A 19,205-nucleotide genomic window follows, 5' to 3' on the forward strand; every position below is an offset into this window, starting at 1 on the left:
ACAGTTTAAACATCCCATTCCAAGGAGTTCACCCATGCTTTTAGGGTTAAGGCAGCCCTGCAGACTAGGACAGTAATGACACTTCCTTCTATGCTAAGGCCAAGCATAAAATAATTAGGACTTTTACCTTCATTTCGTGCATTGGTTATCATCCTTGCTGAAGACTTACTCATCACATGGACTACAAAAAGGGGGCAGTTTACAGTATTTGCTATGGCAATTGCTCTGTGCGTAGCTTCAGCTTCCACATCTTCGCTATGTGACAAAGCATGACCCTCAGGACCAGTTATCCCCATTGCCAGCAACTTCTTTGCATTCTGGACATAAAAAACATTTAAGAGTCAGTTAAAGCGAAACCAGGGTATTGTGAACATGCAGCCTACCAAATGGATCCTAAACCAGCCACTGCAGTAAGTTTGCGAAGAAACAAGTTAGTAATAATGATTTCTTTCTCAGATAATTTATTATTGTGCTACATAGGGTCAGGCATCATACACCTGACATGCAAATATTTGATCAAGCGCTTCCCCTTCAACCAGGCTCATGGTAGGCTTTGACTGATGCTTTCTGTATCAGTGAAGTATACATTGCAAGTACATGTGTTATATGGCAAGTATAATTCCAGTTGTAACAGAACCATTTGCTGCCTATCTGTATCAAACCCAGTATTCCAGGTTAAAATATCTATGCCCACCACAAACATCCTTTGGGATCTCAGTCTTCAGTTCCTTGGAATTTAAATAGGGGAAAAAAAAGCCTTTCTCTGAGGTGCTTAGATAACAGGATGAGTTATACTCTTGACTTTGATGGACAAAATGTCAAATGCCTACCTGTGAAATTAGCTCCCCATTCTCAGCATGAACTTGAGCAATTGTTCCAAGTTCCTTACAGTAGGAAAGAGCTGCATACAATTCCTCATCACTAAGCATGTACAAATCTTTATAGGCCATAAACATTTTGAAGGAATTGACTCCTTTGTCTTGAACAAGACTTTTCATTTCTTCCTTCACCTGAAAGACAGTTAGCAATTCTCACAAAACAGAAATATAACATTTTACCTGTTAACTTTCTACGAAGAAATTGGTATGAACCAACAACCGGGCTTTACTCACCCATCAAAAATATGTTCAGATCAAACAGCCCAAGTTACATATGTAAAGGCTTATTACTATTATTCTTGCATGAAATTGCTTCTCAAAGTACACAAACCAGTCCCACTGCAGTGATGATATTGGAAGGGATTTTTTTTTTTAAAGACAGTGAAGTAAAATTTTATTCCACTGAAAACCTTATGTTGAAAACACTCTAATACCAAAACCTATGTATTCAACTTGTAACACTTATCCATTAACTAAGTTAGAATCATAGAATCATACAATAGCCTGGGTTGAAAAGGACCATAAAGATCATCTAGTTTCAACCCCCCTGCTATGTAAAGGGTCACCAACCACTAGGACTTGAGCTCTCCCTTCCCAGTAAAATGATCAACAGTATGTCATGCATATTTGTGATGTTATCACAGTTTCCATGGGCTTCTTTTGAAAAACTAAAACATTGCATTTCATCTTCTCTCTAGTAATCTGCTTGCATCTGCCCAAGAAAAGTGAAAGATTAATAAAAAAATCAAAGAAAGACTTCTGTGTTGGAGCATTATCTTTAGCTGGAATTATCAAACAAATAAATGTCTGACACAAGACCCTATCCTGGCACAAATATGGAAGAAAAAAGCTAACGTTCCTTTTTCATTTATTTTCTTTTCCACTAATTTTTACCACAAAGAGAAGGAATTCTAAAGAATGTACAATTTTAATCAAGACTCTAAATCCTAAGGAGTAGATAGCAAATGAGAAGGGCATGGCTTATGCATTCTGAAAGATAAAAATAAGAGGAAGTACTCCTACTTCATATTTTAAAATGAAATTTAGTTAGTATACCTAGATACTGATGAAAATTCTCTAAGGATCCAAAGTGACCTAATATGACATGGGTCACATTCAGATAGATGTCAAGCATCTGAAACATTTATTTCCTTGGTGAAGCTTTCAGGCAACCAGCAAATTTTTACACAACAACAATCCTTCCATACTTACACTCCAAAAAGGTTTTCTAGGTAATCTCATGTTTGAGAAGTTCTTGGATCCAACTCTGCTTTGCTTTAAGGTGATATAACTGCAGTTACTCAGGATCAAAATTCTCCCTTTGCAAACAAAGCTAATTGCCATATTTTTCATATATGCCCTTATTAATACACCACCACAATCCCTACCCCAAGATTTAACAGGAACATGGATTACTGAGTGTTCAGACAGAAAAGGCAAAATTTATGCAAACAGTTCCTGTCCCTCTGGTCTGGCTAGTCTTGACTTTGCACAGCCTGCTTCCCTTTCCATTAAATTCATGCAATGTTATCTAAGCATGTAGGTTATCTACAGACTTTTTTTTTTTCTCCCAAATATACATGTTTTATAAAGGTGTACTATTCTAGTTTCATAGAATCATACAATCATAGAATCGCTCAGGTTGGAAAAGACCTCCAAGATCGAGTCCAACCATGACCTAACCATACTACCCTAACTCTAACAACCCTTCACTAAATCATGTCCCTGAGCACCACATCCAAACAGTTTTTAAACACATCCAGGGATGGTGACTCAACCACCTCCCTGGGGAGCCTATTCCAGTGTTTAACAACTGTTTCTGTAAAGAAGTTCTTCCTGATATCCAACCTAAACTTACTCTGGTGCAACTTAAGGCCATTTCCCCTTTGTATGTTTGTACATACAAAATCATATTAACATTCATTTTCCACCTGAGGACTAATTCCAGGCTGCTGTGGTAGAAATTCATGGAATTGAAAAATGCCTGTTGTGTGTACCTTGTCACTCCACCAGGTAACAGCCACATGCAGTGCATAATCACAGCAAACCTTAGGGTCTGCCCAGCCTTTCCATTTATCAAAAGCTTCAATCAGAGAGCAGCCTTTCTGAGGAATGGCGAAGTCAATGATCATAGTGGTGCCTCCTGCTACAGCAGCCTGAAACAAAAAAATTAATATTTAGCAATCAGTGAGAAAAATAATGCAACAATGTCTCCTGTGTTCTCTGATTCCATGTGCAGTAGATGGGTTCACAGAGAAAGATGAGCAGCATCAGACCCCCGTCAACTTACAATATGCATCCTCAGAGTCTATTTGGTTGAAAAAACAAGCTTGTGTAACAAAAAAACATTAAGGGATAGAGACACAATGGAATAAATGCCATAACATTTTGTTTAGAAATCTGCTGTGAAAACCACCAAACTCTTGTCTAACACCAAAAGGATTTACAAAGTATTTTAAAATTATTATTACTATTATTTTTGTTGCTAGATGGGTAAAATTTAGAAAAACTGCACAGTAGACTCCCAAAAAGGTTGAGATGTTTGTAAGTTATCTCCTATTAAATAAGTATTTTATCTATGTTAAGAAGAATCAAAGCGCATTTTAAGTAAGAATCAGCAGTCACTGCCAGAAACCAAATTCTAGACTGGGCCAATAGGGTAATTTATTTGCTGTAATTTCTGGTCTCTTCCAAATTAGCCAGAGAAATTCTCTCTATTGCTCTGAACAACATCCCTCTGCACAACAGCTACAAACTATTCAGATCAAAATAAACACAGTTCATGCTATATTACTGCATCTCTAAATTAACCCATTTTCTCTTTCTACAACAATGCTCATTTGACTCTGCCTCAGTAAAGCTCACAGATCCTTCTTTACAAAGTTCTAATATTTCTTTCAATTAAGAAAAATATTTGGCTTTCCACCATGCACATGAAGAATTTTTTTTTTTTGGTAATAGGTTGTTGTGTTCTGTGCATTTCAAATCACTGCCTTCATTTAGCAATCAGAATTAACACTGCAAATATGTTGGTATATACAAAAAGAGTGACACCACACCTTTCTCAATCAGTGATGAACACTAACTGCAGGAAGAGTTCTTCAAACTATCAGCCTTTTATTTTTTTCAACAAAATATCTTAGCTTCTTAATTGTTAACTGAGATTTAAAATTAAAGAATATTTGTAAGTTTGAAGGTAAAGAAACACCACAGGTTCTACAACTCCAACCAAAGACTTTTTTGCACATAACATTTGTAAAAAGAACAATTTGAATTTCTTTTATTCAACTGAATGGATAAATCTTAGCTTATTATTACAGTAGCTGGAACACAATTTTGCCTCTACAATTCTCTTTCCAAGATGCATGTTAGATGATGAGCCTGGGTAAACAGCTCCAAACATTTTCCAGACTTTGACCTGGGTCACGAAGGTCCACAATATCTAACTTTGTGACATCTGATCACTGGACTGGAGCGAAAGCCTCCTGCTGGCCACCAAAGCCACTAACTGGACATCCTGTTCTGCGTATGCAATCTGTGCTATTTGGACATCCTGTTCTCTGTATGCAGCCTGTGTTTGGAGCTCCTGTGTCCACTGCCTTCGGTGCAAATAATTACCAATAAACTTAAATGCCAATTCAAATAATTCTTTTTTTTTTTTTTTTTGCAAGTTATTAAGGAATTTACCTTCCCTAATTTGGAATTCCATAGTGTAGGCATCTACATTTGAATTAATCTGAATCTTTGGATCTTTTTAGTGTCACTGGAAACACGTTCAAAAAACAGTCTTCAGAGAGAAATAAGGGATTGCTGCAAAAATAGTTTTAAACCCCAAAACATTAAAGTATATGTTTGAGTACTGTATATTATACGAACTAAGTATTCCAGAAATCTAATTCTGTCATGCATTTGGCAAGGAAATCTGCTTCGTGAGATCTGTGTTTCTATCAGTTTATCACAAAAAGTAGCATAATGACCAAAAACTGCTTGTAGAAGCCATTGCGATAACTAAAATGTGTTATGAGGCCCACATAGTAACAGATTCCCCCATTTCTACCAGAACTTATCTGCTGTGATGGGCAAAATAATTTTTGTCAAGCTTGTGAATAATAATTACAACCTGTTTTAATAAGGCACTGTAACTTCCAAGCACATAGAGAAGAGCAGTTATTGCGCTTAAAGCTGCATGTCAAATATTTCCATTCCAAAGAACAGCAGCACTGGAAACAAAGGTGTCTGGAGTTGGGAGTAGTTACACTGTTATTAAAAGAAACATGACAGTAATTTAAGGATAACAGACAGGTAATTTGTAGTTCTCCTGTCAATGGCATCATGGGGCAAGAAAGAAATGAAATTTCCTGCTAGAGAACTGGGTCAAACTAAGCAGGACTGCAAACCTTAAAGGCTCTTAACAGCTGTGTGCTTACTGCATCCTACCATTTGTTAAAATGAGTTAATTTAACATATTTCAACTATTTAAAGAGGCAAACTAGTATTTTTCACATTAGAAAACATCAGTGAAATCCACCTCTTTAGAAGGGATTCACTGTTGCTTTCCCCTTTTTGGCAAACCACAGTTAAGCCATCTCTCATGGACAGGATGTAGCGGGCTCTCTGAGAATGCTGCCTGACAGACCAGCCACTTCACAGGGCAATGTCATCTTTTCTGTAGGCAAGGGATTTCAACCTGTACAGCAAAGCACTAAGTAGATTACGAATTTCAGGGACCTCTGTATGAGTATTTTACTCTACAGAGATTATGCATTGCTATTACTAATAACTGATAAACTGCTAATGCAAGTAATACAATGAGAGCAGGTGAAAATCTGAAAGAACTCCAAGTACATAAATAAGGAGAAAAGAGGTATTTTTAAGAAAGTGTATTTGAACTGGTATTTGAACTCTCACTGAGACAGTACAGACAGAAGTGAATGACACGAAAAACCTGCATTCCTTCATGCTAACAGAGGAGAAAGATCAGGTTACCACAGAAGTGCTCCCAGCACAGTGGGGGGAGCTGCACTGTTGCTTTAGTTAACCTTTGCCCCGAAAAGCACGAAGCCTGTACTCAAAGGGCTAGTTGCACTTGGCATGGTGACAGCCAGGGTAAATGACCATTCCTAACACTTGCCACTGGCAGCCAGCAAAGCCTTTGAAGGAACCCAAATAACATGCTGGCGGAATGCACCTTGGGGTACCCTGACTGTTAATTACAGTGGCTGAGAAACCAAGAAACAGCACAATTGCCTTTACTTGAGGAATGCTATTTTCTCTCTGTTAGCAATTATATTGCATAATCAGCAGACACGTTTCTTTCTGAGAAAGCCCAGATGCACATAAAGAAATGCATATGTGCACAGACGTGGTCGCACACACCCACCTTTGTTCCTGTATAGAAGTCATCTTTTGTTGTGGTGCCCATGAAAGGGAACTGCAAGTGCGTGTGCGTATCAATGCCCCCAGGGATTACCAGCTTGTTGGTCGCATCCAGCACAGTGAGGCCACTGGGAGGCTTGGGGTTTAGGTTTGGTCCCACTTCTTGCACCACTCCTTCTTCCACATACACGTCAGCCTCCACAGATTGGTCATCGTTCACAACTCTTCCACCCTTGATCAGAAGCCTCTGCTTTGGCATGGGAGGCTGGAAGACAGGGAATGAGGACTTGGCTCAGAAAATTGCCTATCGCTCAGCCTACCCCTCCTGCGTTACCTGCAAATGGCCCTGAACACACAACATGGGGATATTTAAACAGGAATTGAACCCGTGGCCTTCAGTAGCTCCACCCACAGCCCTTGGGGAAGCACCAATGACTGAGGGAGTGCTGTGAGCCGAAGCACAAAGCCTGCCTCTGACCAGGAGGCGTGCTTCTGGGCATTTCTGCTGTTTCTTCTTCTTTACCTAGAGATGGGAACCAGGCTTTTGGGGGAATCCAGCTGTGCTCTCATGGCGCTCACTCCAGCCCCGCCCTTTGTTTGTAGTTTGTAACATGCTGGGCAGCTTTGGAAACCTGGCTGTCCACGGATCTGTAATGCCCAAAGGTGACCCGAGCTCTACAGCGCCGCTGAGGAAGCCGAGGGTGCCATGAGCTCTCCGTGAGGCCACAGGTCTGTGTGCAAGGGCTGCCCAAATCCCCTCCAGGGGGCACAGGCGATCTCTCCCAAACTGCATCCGGGAAGGCACTGTGGGGAAAGGCACGCTACATGGGGTCCTCGGCACCATACCCTTCCCCCAGATACCACTACTCAGTGAAACAGAGCGGCCGTTGGCTGGAAGAGGGAAACCTTCGGGCTTTTCTGGGCGCTGCTGAGGCCTCCCCTCACCTCAGCCGGCGGAGGCGTCTGGCCATAGTCAAAGGACCACATAAAAACGATCTTCCGACAGCTGTTGCCCTGAGCCATCATCGTGCCCGCTGCCCCGCCTCCTGCGCTGCGCTTCCCCCGCCCGCTGCCCCGAGCCCCCGACGCGCTCTGTTCCCGCACAACGGTTGGGGTGCCCCACCCGACGCGGCCCGGCCCGGCGGGCAGCGGCGGTCGAGGGCGGCCCTCACCGGCCTGGCCCGGCTGCGGGGAGAGCCGCGAGGACGGGAGGCAGTCGAGCTCGGGGAGGGCTTGGGAAAAGAGCTGTCGTGAGCCCGCTGGGAAGGGCGGCCTGGGCCTGGAGAGAGAGATGGGAAGGTAACAGCAAGGGGGTTAGAAAACGATCTGAAAACTTGGACTAAAATAAAAGGGGAGAATCACAGTGTAGTTATTTATAAATAATGCTATCACTTTATAATCTGTTTTGCTTTCCATCTCCTGTTTTGTGCAGACAGGCAGTGCCTCCCCCCACTGGAACATTGTGTGCCCTTTGATTCAGCTGGCACCCCTCCTGCCCTCAGCACAGGGTTCTGCTGTATGATTAGCCAGGTGAAGAAAGGGGAAGAAAGACCCTGGAGGAGGTTGAATTATGGTACTCTAAGGCAGGAGCTGTGACTATTAGAGAGTGACAATAGAGAAGAGGCCCAGGTGGGCACTGAAATAGGGTAACAGGGATGTACTTTGGATTTCTGCTGCTGCTGAAATAGTGAACCCATTTTTCCCACACACAGATGGGCAACTGAATAACTGGGCTGCAAGGGGCCTGAGGTGAATGCCTCTCAGCTATGAAAGTTTTGCTTTGTGTAAAAGAAGTGATATTTGTCATGCGAAAAGAGAGGGCTGCAAAGGCAAGAGGTTCATTGCTTGCATGCTGGTAGGTTGCAGCGGTCAAACTCACATGTATGCCCCAATGAATATTGAATGACTATGTCAACAAGTTAAGTATTTATTGGCATAACTTCATCCTGAATGTCCCAACTCAGTGCCCAAATCACCAACTGAAAATAGTCACTTTTTATGTCTCCTTTGCCAATGAATATTTAGTGATTTCTAGAAAATGAGTTTCCACATGACAGACCTGGATAATCATCTTCATTGCTCTGGGGCTAGTGATAGTGGTGCTATCTCTGCTTTGCTCAAATCCTTATTCCAAATGGAGCCAAGGGAGATTTAAGTCAGGCCCACCACATCACTCTATGGTAAGCTTCAGGACATTCGGTTCCCTTTTTTGTGTGTGTCTCGTGCAGGAATTAGCTGACATAACTAACGACACCTTAAGGCACAGAGTAGCATGGCTCCAAAGCCTACTTTTCTCCTTTTCTGAAAGGCATCAGTTTTGAGCTCCACTTCCCCTCCTGAGATTTCTTCCTGGCTCTTTTAGGCTTTGTGGATCCCGCTTTTCAGTGTCTAAATCTGTAACTTCGAGCCCAGCTCAGAGCTGCAGATCATCCCACAAACTGGCAAGGTAATTGAGAGTGAAGGCCTTAATACTGTTGTGTGTAAGAAAACTGGATCTATCCCACAGGTCGTTTTAAACACATTAAATAGATAATGACATTCTGTCTAAGCAGTTCTTCTATTTAGTCCATTTGGACAAACAAGATAATCTCACATCAACAGCATTTATGGAAATTTGGTAAATATTTAATATTTGAGAGCTCATCTGTCCCTGGGCAGAATGGTCTCAAATATCACTTGTGAGATAGAAATAATTCCTGTAATACTGCAGGAAGACAACTGGCCCCATATTCTTAGTTATTGCTGAGAACTTGATGCTGCAACAAGGACCCGGGATCCTGATTGGCACTGTAACCTTCACTTACCCACAAAACATTTTACTCTTTCTGCCCTTCTCTTTGCACAGTTTAAAACAAATATTTATTCTGTAATCACTGGCTGATTCTGCACTATACAGAGAGGTTTTCTATTAAGTAATGTTTGCTCACCCTAAAATACTACATGGTAGTTCAGTCACATAAAGAGACATTGCAGAAAGCCGTCAATGGCAACCTTGAACTTGCATCTTATGCTAATGTTTTTGTGGTCTGCAGCAAAGCAAATAATCCTGGAAATCTATATACATGGAAATGTCTCATTTCAGGTGACTATCATAGAAGTTTTATCAAAGAGCCTTCTAAGTAACCTAGGAATTAATGTGATTCAACATAAAGTGTGCTGAAGAAAATCCAACCCGCATCTATTATCTACCAAAAGAAAATAATTCAGCAAATTAAGGAATAGGTTTGCAAGAAACAGATAACTGCGGTTTGGAACTTTCAGAAGACCTTTGAAAGTATCTTCTACAAATCATTATGATGACATAATGAATTCAAAGTCTTCTCAGGCATATACACTCTTCAGCACTTTCTTGACCCAAAGATTCTTGCTGGCATTGAACTTAAAAGGCAGTAGGAAGATGTTTTCACTGCTGTATTTTGATACACAACAAGTTTTTGGACAAACAGTGAAGATGCTTTGAGAAGGAAACTAGAGACTGATGTTGAGCAGTGGAGAGGAAGTACAGCTCATGTATTATTAACTGTATTTTCCCTTTTTAACAGCTTTCCTCCATTGAAGGATGACCGAATCATGAACCAGGTTTTCAATGCAAGGAAATTAACAAAAAGGATACCACTGATTTTCAGTGAATTTTACCAACTGTTCTCAATGAATTTTCTATACCTTGAGAAACACCAAAAGGTTATTTCTCTAGTTCTGTTGACATACTTTAAGAAACAAGGATAATTGGTTACAAAGGTACAAATGGAATTGTACCACTCTGTGGCGCTGCAAGTCAACGATGCTGTGACAAAATCTGACAATTCTGCTTCAAACTGAGATACCCAACCTTGTTAGGCAACATCTACAACAGCCCTATTTTGTGGATCTTTTCCTCACTTTTTAAAACACGCTTATTAACTTGTCCTTTGCATTTTGTGTAAGAAAACATCACTTGCTAGGAACCAGAACATCTATTCAGACGTGTTTTGGGTTAGGATTGTCTCCTACCATTGCTCATCTCCAAATACAGATACTTTGCATAGTATTACAGATTACAGTTATTCCTTTAGACCCCTCCAGTCATTCAAAATGAAAATAGAGTGACTTACCTTTTCATAATATTTTCTTCCCTCCTCTCTTCCACCCCTTCCCCTCCAACAGAAGCAGCGCACATTATCATAACATAGAATTCAAACAATGCAAGCGAAGTTCTTTCAGACTGTACCTTTTCTGTTGACTTTGACAATGCGATGCATCTTGGACACAGGGAGGAACTATTGCTGAGAGCTAAGTTCTTCTGCTAGATTTCATGGTGGAAAACATTAGAAACAATAACCTGTGCCATGGTATTCACAAAGTTCAGCTATGTTTTGTTCGTGCCCTTTCTCAAAATGTGAACAGCAGTCACTAAGCTAAACTGCTTATAGAGCTGCATCTCTTGTTAACCCCTATCAGTTGTGGAGGATGTTTTGTGTCTACCTGACTTGTTAGATACTATTTTATTTTAATGAATGCTACAGTCTCTTCCCCCATCAGATACACATCAGTGTGGGACTGGAAGCGAAGGAAAGCCTAAACTGGGCAAATACACCAACAAGAAAGGAATGCTGTGCTATAAACTTATGAAGTCAGAAATTGAGTTAGAACTCAATTTACTTATATATAGAAAAGTTATCAACAATAGTTAACCAATCCCTAAACAGGAAAAGAAAGAAAAAGGAGAAGAGTTTGTGTGTCAGTCTGCTTACCTATTCCAACTTCCAGTGACTTGGCAAAGTGACAGATTTCTTCCCCTTTCTTTCAGAACATACCCCACTTTCGGCAATTAAACTGTAGGTGACACCCTGAAGTCCTCAGTTACCAACTGCTTAGTTTCAGAAACTCACAGGAGAGGAAGAAAAGAGAGACAGCCAAATCAAACAAACAACTTCCAAACCTCACTCATCACAGCTACAGGAGATTAATGCTGTTGACTTAAGACAGATTTATAGAAAATGTGCAGCACTTCCAGATGACTGCAGCAGTTTCACAGCACCAGGGGAACAAAACAGAGCAGAAAACATCCAGGTTTTGCAAATGAAGCAAAAACTGATCTTAACGGGAAAAGCTGTTATTAATTTTGATCTGCAGCACGTAACAAAGACTCACTGAAACGTATGTGCTCCAAATCTGAACTGTGATTCACCTAGACTGAACCCAAGTTCCTGCTTTGGCTTTTGGATAGGTAACAGAACACAGCATAGCAACCCATCCCAGTACTTGCTGCACTGCACTGAAAACAGACTTGGCTTTGCTAACACCTGAGGCTCAGTCAGTCCTCTTAATATTTCAGTGCAAATCGTATCACCAAAAACGTATGGTATGTGAAAAGAAACAAACTTCTTCCTTACCTAGAAGGCTTTACATGAGAAAAATCACTTCACAATAACTTATATTTTTCAAAGCTTTCAGTTGAAAGTGACTTACAACGGAAAATAACTCTGCAGTTAATCATTCTGGATTTTCTTCAACATGTCCTAACACTGCAGATCTACATCGAAAGTCATGTAAACAAAATGCTAATTCAGGCAGCTCCCAAATAAAATTAACACAACTTCAAGAGTTCTCAGTTAAAAAGTAAATCCAATCAGTACTGTGTAAATCAGAATTATCACTCCCTTTAAAATGACCAAGAAAAAGAATCACTGCAACAAATTAGCCTCATACAAATATGAATTTTATTTACAAATTTCCAAATTCTCAATCAAATCCAACTTTTCAGTTTAATGTGTAGCATTTATCCTTTAAAACAAATTGAACATTGTATTCTACTTTACATCTGCATTATGGAGACCATAGGTATATGCTAGTTGGGGCATTTCATGGAACCACTTTAGATCACTTTGTGTGTGTATATAACTAAGGTATTCTATGAAGACTTTTTCTTCAAAACGTATCTGCCTCAGTGACAAACATTTCCATAATCACTTTCTAATGATAATTAGGAAGCTTTAAAAACCCAGTATTTTATACCAGGACACACTGTTCACGTATATTTCAGAGTGTGTTATCGTATTCAGATTGCAAAACTGCCTGCTCTATAAGCAACACCACTGAAATCAGACTAAAGATTACCCACAGATTTAGATATTATTCAATGTGAATAAAAATGGCCATCGATGACTTTTACTCAGGTATGTGTAACTATGGGCCAATCTGTACCTGAACTGGTACCAGCGTGATGTGATCTGTTCTGAAACTTGAAACCGCGTGGGTTATTAGAATAAAATCTTTTACAACTGTATTGCACATAAGGTCCTCAAAAGCACAAATCTACATAACCGTGTCCTGAACTCAGAATTTACTACTACTCTTGTGAATTAAATCCACCAGATGGTAAAACTGTTTATTGTTCTCATCCCTGTGTCTGTAAATGAAGAGAAGAGGGAGACGACAGATATATACACTTTTGAATCCATTCAATTGGTTTCTTTTCTGCATGTGATTTGTACTTCAGAGATGAGGAGTTTCAAAAAGTAAAATAAAAAGCCAGACATGGATTTATCTTTAAAAGTACCTCAAAAACATAACAAAAATTCAATTTAATTTTGATACATATTAAAACATTTTAGTCAGTTCTGCCCGACAGCATAACACGACAGAAATGCACAAGACTTTAAACATGCTTTAAAATGACATTCAACAAAGTATTTAAAATTTAATAAATAGCATACAATCACACACAAATACATTTCATACTGGATCTTTAAGCCTACTAAAAACAGACTGGCAAAGAATAAATAAAACAGTAGTTGACATTTTTGTTTTTTAAAAGGTGTAGATTCTTGTTGTCAAGCCAGTAACCACACAGTAACCTGTTTATCACAAAATTGGAAGTTGTGAGCTTTTTTCCACTGATCTGTTTTGCTCCAACGTGAATTAGCATTAAAAAAATACATGGAAAGGGATTTTTTTGTTTTGTTTTTTAAACAACCAGTCTGCAACCAAGTAAACCAGTTTTTAAATACAGTGAATAAATAGGGAATTAGTAAAGCAAATTCAATTGCAATAAAAATGCAACACCCCAAGAAAAGAGCCATGGAAATATATAGCCATTGCAATATTAGACAATAATAGTACTTAAAGTGATAGTGCTTGTGCACTAAGCTCATTTAGAGACCTTAATATGATTTTAGTGCAAATCCCTTGAGTCCAAACAAGCTTTATACCCTACAGTATTAGGGAAAGATCTATTACCAGTTGGAACTTACTCTGTAGTGTATTTGTACATACTGGATATTTAAAAAAACTAACACACAGTAGTATCTTCGGCCCTTTTTTACTTCAAATTGGAAAGACTAATGACTGGGGGCTTTATATGCTATTTGGCTGTATCATATTAGATTGCTGTTTGGGAAAGTCAGTGCTACAAAAGCTTTTGCCATCAGTTTATCTATTATATCTATCTAAAATTCACAAATCATTGCATTTTGTTCTTTTGAAAGAAAAAGAATGCTCCTGGAGAAATCTTCTCCTCCCTTTAAATAAGTTCACATTATAATGAAATTCAAGAATAGACAAAATGTTGTATAAACTCAAAGTAAAGTACATATTTTGCATTAACAATCCTTATCAGCATTTAGTATATTAAGTTACAAGTATGTTGGCAATAATACAACAGAGTCAATTCCTAAAGGAAAACAATTCTGTACAAATTCACCTGTTAATATGGGGTTAAACAGGCAGCCATTAAGTCTTGAGCGGCCATGTTTCTGTTCTGAACTACAGTACCAGGATAGACTAAATTTGAAACTAACCGGGATAACTTCAGTTTAAAGAGTAATCTCAGGTTATACTGGATACACACATTGTGTATTCAGAGCCATTAAAACGTTCACTCTAATAGTTCCATAAAGTCATCCAGTATAAGAAATGTTTAATCAACCACACAGGCTAAAATAGTTTTAACATAATGTTGTCCTGGACTTTTTAAAACTAAAAACTAGTTTTAACTGTGAAGTACAAAACAATGACAGATATTGCTCCAACTTGTACACAATCTTTCCTAAACAACCCGTACCTAGCAGAGTAATAATGCCTCATCGTCACTAGTTTCATTTTTCACTGTTGCTTCTAAGCAAGTGTCAGGTATCTGGGCAGTGTGTACGATGCCACAGCTCTCACAGGGGCCATCTCGATTGCATGATCTTACACCGTGATGTGTTGCACTGTAAGGCTGTCTAAGCCCTGGTTCTTGATCTGAGCTGAGATCAAGCAGAGGTCTTGAACAGTCATTCATGTCAAAGTCTGATGCTACATCAGAGACTGGAATTAACATTTCAACATCATCATCCTCTTCTCTTCCACTTACCCCATTATCAAGCTGTCTCAAAGGACTTTGGTTCTGATTCACTGAGCTCGATCTCCCTAACGTAAAGCGTACCCAGCGTAAGCCTTGAGTCATACGACTTAGCGCGCTAGTGAGCTGGTGGCGTGCAGGACTTGTGCCTGGGGGCTCTATGCTCGTCACTTCTCTTCCGCTATCTGTGTTACCACCGCTGCCGCTCTGAGCAGAGGAACTCCCACATGCTCCCACTGTTGCTTCTATTGCTGTTGCAGGTGGGACTTTCTGAGGCAAGGTAGCAGCAACGCCACCAACCGCTCCCGCTGTGTCTCTTCTTTCATTTTCTGTATCTGTATCGTCAGATTCAACTGAAAATAGGCTTCTGTGAGTATTACTTCTTTCAGCGTCTCTACTAGTACTTTGGCTGGCAACATCATCTCCATCTGCTGAGACCAATGCCAGTGATCCTGAATGACGTGACCTTGCAAAATTAAAAATTCGATTCCAAATGTTACTTGATCTGCCAGTAATAGGAAGTCTGATGGAGGTAAATCCAAGTTGAGATCGCACTGCCAGTCTCAGGTTTTCCAGAACTGATGCCTAAATAAAAAGACAAACAACAATGAAGCGTTGACAGTATTCTGGCACTGATCTAACAAAAGAATGATGACAACTATTGTGCCAAGCTACATATTATCAGCAAGCTTAAAGGTAAAGTCTTCAATATTAAAAAAATACTAAGTCTTTACTACTAAAGATCTAATGTGTGTAGCAAAAGGCTATTTGAAACAAAGCAGGTTTGAAAGATGCTCTTGAGGAAAACACACTAGGACCAGGGAAATAAAAAGGAAATATGTTCAGAAGAAAAAGGGGAATAAAAAGAGCGATGAAGTATGTAAGGTTCATTTTTGCCAAATCAAGGACCTCTAAAAAAAGAGAACTGAAAGGACATGCACTGTAACCTTCATATGGAACACTGATTACAGAAAAGGAGAGCCTCAGATTCAGTGCAGAAGGTACATCTGTTACACACAACGTCACAAGAAGGTAAGGTAATCACTGTAGCTTTCAGAGTACAATATATTGTAATGTGCCTCTAAATCCCAAACTTTTTAAGAAGTTTTCCAGAATCTCCCTAAGATTTAACAGAGATGACTATCTGTTACTGTCTAACACAAGACTGCTTAATGTAGAGATTAAATTAAATATCACCTCCAACAGAGATGTTTGTACTTAGCTCTTTCTTCCCCATTCATGCATAATTAGTTAAATCCAGTTTCAAAATCTTTTAAATGCTTCTCTGTGATTATGTTTTGTGTTTTAAATCACAAGTTTCCCCATTTTAGTATAATTTTTCTAGCCAATCAGCTTCAGAACTTTTCAGCTTAAAACCTTCCATAACTTTCAAACTGTAAGGTAACATACTAATACCTTCGACTTGAGTCAACATCTTCACTCAAAATCAGACAAAACAGTGTCCCAGATAAGTATGTATTTCATACATGTAACTATGCATTTCAATTTGTTTTACAAACAACGAACTTCATTTATCTGACACTATAATCTTCAGCTCCTTTCCACAGTCCTCTAGATGTCACAGGGTTCATACAGCACTATCCAAATAATACTTTACGACCTACCCTCTTCCCTTCCAGTGATTCACAGAATGATATTTGAATTCAAGCATATAAATATGAGGGCTGCTCCAAAAGTGATGCTTCCTATTTTATTACATTGGCCCATGGTATCAGACCGACATTGGTGATATGGCAGCAGAGGTTGAACCTTCCCACCAATATCTGATTACATGTTGTTGCAGTGTGACAGATGGCATCAGAGGGGCAGTGTGACAAAATAGTGTCTGACTTGGAAGTGTGTATGACGCAAAGGTGTAGGAAACTGAATTTCTCCGTGCAGAAAAAATTGCACCTACTGACATTCACTGACACTGGATGAACATTTATGAAGACCAACCAAGGGATGTGAGCACATGGAAGCTGTGATTGGTGAGTTTCAGTAGTGGTGACACCAACATGAAAGACGAGCTATATTCCAGGTGGCTATGCAGACTTTTATGATTGTAGCATGCAGGCTCTTGTTCATTGCTGAAGAAACTGCATAGCTAATGATGGTGACTATACTGAAAAATAGTGTTTTGTAGCTGAGACTGTGTGTTACTGTGCTCTTGTAGTTACTGTAGTTTCCATGGAAACAAATAGGAGGGGTGACTTTTGGAGCAAGCTATGTATGTATCCTTAGAAGCTTTACTTTCAAAAGGTATAGGAGAGAGTGCTATCAACCCTTACAAAAAATCAAGCTCTGAAAGCACAAAGCATTATTTACAGCTCAGAACAACCAGGGCTTCCCTAGCTCAAGACTACTAAGTTGTGGTAAATCTTCACCAGGCATTTTCAGTTCTACAGATTCATAACCTTAGAATATACTGCACAAAAACAAAGCTGAACACATCCTGATCTAATGGCTGACTCCCTTCCAATCACATTAGAAATTTCATTTGACCTTTGTAAATCAGAGAATTCAATTTACAATGCCTCTTAAATTTTTATTCTTACTGATGCTCTCTATTCTGAAGAACAAACTTCTTTAAACAATGCTGTTACACTGAATTAAATAGAGTAAAAATCTTAATGGAAACATCACTACTTTACAATGAATTTTTCATTATTTTTGAAGGTGACAGCCTGCTCCCTACCAATGCTTATTTTTCAGCTGGTTTCCCAGTATAGCTACTTATGTTTTCAAGGCCACAAGTCTTCTCTGAAATACTGGTCTTCATACTGGGAATTTACTAATATTCTTTCATTGTTCCAAACTATTCTACATGCATCAGTATTTTTATGGAGGATGAAACTATGGTAACACTGGAAGACTAAGGAACTTCCATTGTTTTTGACACATTATTATGAAAGACTACTACTCTACTCTACGAAATCACTTGTGATAGATTATAATCCCCAGTTTGTACCATCCACCCAAGTGGTGGAGTAATAGGAAATGTGCTGTAGGGTAATGCCATCGAGCTTTGAAGAATTTCTGAATAAAAATATTCAGGTAATATAGATGGAGCAAGAAAAATGTACATGTGAAATGAAGGTAAGAGTAAAATAGCAAAGAGAGTAGCATGCGTCTTCATTGGTGGGAATTCAGTAAAACCATGACAGTTTTTCAAGATACCTACATCATGAAAATAATTAATTACAAAATAGCACAGTCTATAACTGTAATAGAAGATAAAAAAGTCAGTCGTGATGCAAAAACAGAGGACGGGGGTAAGGAGGCAAAAGATAATGATAACTCAGCCCAAAGCTGACAAAAGGCACATAGAACAGCATGTGGTCAACAATCACAAAGACCACAGTACATGATGAAGACATCGCAAGTGGTATTTCTTAAGCTCTGTACCATCACCAGTAATCCTTGGAAGACTATTTGGTTTCAAACATTCTTCTACTTGTGAACTGATTGCCTGAAAGAATACTTGAAATCTACGGCAATTTGTAATGAAATAAGTTCCATTCAAAATAGAAAAAAATCCTCCACTTACGGTGTAGCAATGATTCTTCTTACATGCTCACCAACACAAGCCAACAGTAAACTGTATTAAATGCAGCACATAACACAAAACCAACTCAAGCAGAGCGTTATAGGAGTATTTACAACAGACTATTTTAACCAAAAGTGAGTTTAAAAAATATATATATATATTAAAGAGTTGTTTCAATATAAGTTTAGAAATGCCTGCAAAGTAAACCACGTGGTGCTGCCATATTACAAATTTGTCCAATAACTGATCTTTAATAGAATAGTAGCGGTGTAAAAGGAAGAAAAGGAAATATTATGAAACAAAACAAAGCACATGGAAATTAAAACAGTGAGATTTTGTATTGTTAAATTGTATGAGTCTGCCTGTTTTTTGGAATCTTACCTGGTTTGGTGAACAAACTGGAAAGTCTTCAACTGGTGGAATTAAACCCTGGGCAATTAACTGTCCATAAGATGGAGGAGCTTCTCTTCTTAACAGTTCAGCCTCAACCCTTGACAAATGAGTTTCAAATGATCTTTCAAAGAGAAAAGAAATTTCTTAATACATAAGATTATGATGAATATTTAATAGTAGAACTACATCTGCCTGTTATAATCCAAAATAATAACCTTCAGCAGATGAAATTTTATTATTTTTTATTAGTTTAATTGAGCTTAATTGACAAACTGTCAATTTTTTCAAAATACAGCAAGTCCTTGCAGACATTCCTACGGGTCTGTCCAGCTCATAAAAGAACAACAACAAAAAAACCCTGCAATGATAAATTCCTCAAAAGTTTTGGTTAAATATAAAAGGCACCATTAGAGATGCTTACATTACTTTAAAAACAAATTGAGGAGTGCATAATTCTGGCATGACAGACTCTACAATAAAAGAAACATGCTGTTAAACACAAACTGAAACATTAATTCGATTCCAGAAATGCAGCTTCTCTACACTTTCTTTTGAGTAACATCATCTGAAATCTTAACTATAAACAGTTAAGAATATTTCTGTCCCCTTTCAACTAACCTCTTACAGTCAAAGAGGAACAATACCTTTAACAATAACTGTATGTTTAGAAAAATGTTTCAAGCATAAC

At 38.8% G+C, this 19,205-nt stretch overlaps 2 protein-coding genes and 1 long non-coding RNA gene across 6 annotated transcripts in view; 1 reads left to right on the forward strand and 2 right to left on the reverse strand.

Moving 5' to 3' along the window:
• DPYS (dihydropyrimidinase) overlaps positions 1–7,348 on the reverse strand; it is a 28,402-nt gene extending 21,054 nt beyond the window's left edge. The window contains exons 1-5 of one of the 2 annotated variants that reach the window (NM_001277426.2): positions 7,200–7,348; positions 6,259–6,519; positions 2,876–3,034; positions 831–1,010; positions 128–317 (exon numbers count right to left, since the gene is read on the reverse strand). In NM_001277426.2, the coding sequence (NP_001264355.1) occupies positions 128–317; positions 831–1,010; positions 2,876–3,034; positions 6,259–6,519; positions 7,200–7,280 (871 nt within the window). In that variant the 5' untranslated portion in view covers positions 7,281–7,348. 2 annotated transcript variants of the gene reach the window in all.
• A 36-nt stretch (positions 7,349–7,384) lies between these two features.
• On the forward strand, positions 7,385–9,934 carry LOC121109530. 2 transcript variants are annotated; one of them, XR_005855775.2, is made up of 4 exons: positions 7,385–7,553; positions 7,687–7,784; positions 8,617–8,700; positions 9,797–9,934. It is a non-coding gene; the product is annotated as an uncharacterized LOC121109530 (long non-coding RNA). The 2 variants fall into 2 exon arrangements; XR_005855776.2 differs by lacking the exon at positions 7,687–7,784.
• Positions 9,935–11,930: 1,996 nt separating this feature from the next.
• Positions 11,931–19,205, reverse strand: part of LRP12 (LDL receptor related protein 12) — a 52,616-nt gene continuing 45,341 nt past the window's right edge. For both annotated transcript variants that reach the window (XM_418378.8, XM_046937528.1), the window contains exons 6-7: positions 18,506–18,638; positions 11,931–15,159 (exon numbers count right to left, since the gene is read on the reverse strand). In XM_418378.8, the coding sequence (XP_418378.4) occupies positions 14,296–15,159; positions 18,506–18,638 (997 nt within the window). In that variant the 3' untranslated portion in view covers positions 11,931–14,295. The remainder of the gene's footprint in view (positions 15,160–18,505; positions 18,639–19,205) is intronic.

Source organism: Gallus gallus, chromosome 2, assembly GCF_016699485.2.
Source record: "Gallus gallus isolate bGalGal1 chromosome 2, bGalGal1.mat.broiler.GRCg7b, whole genome shotgun sequence".
Taxonomy (NCBI): Eukaryota; Metazoa; Chordata; class Aves; order Galliformes; family Phasianidae; genus Gallus; species Gallus gallus.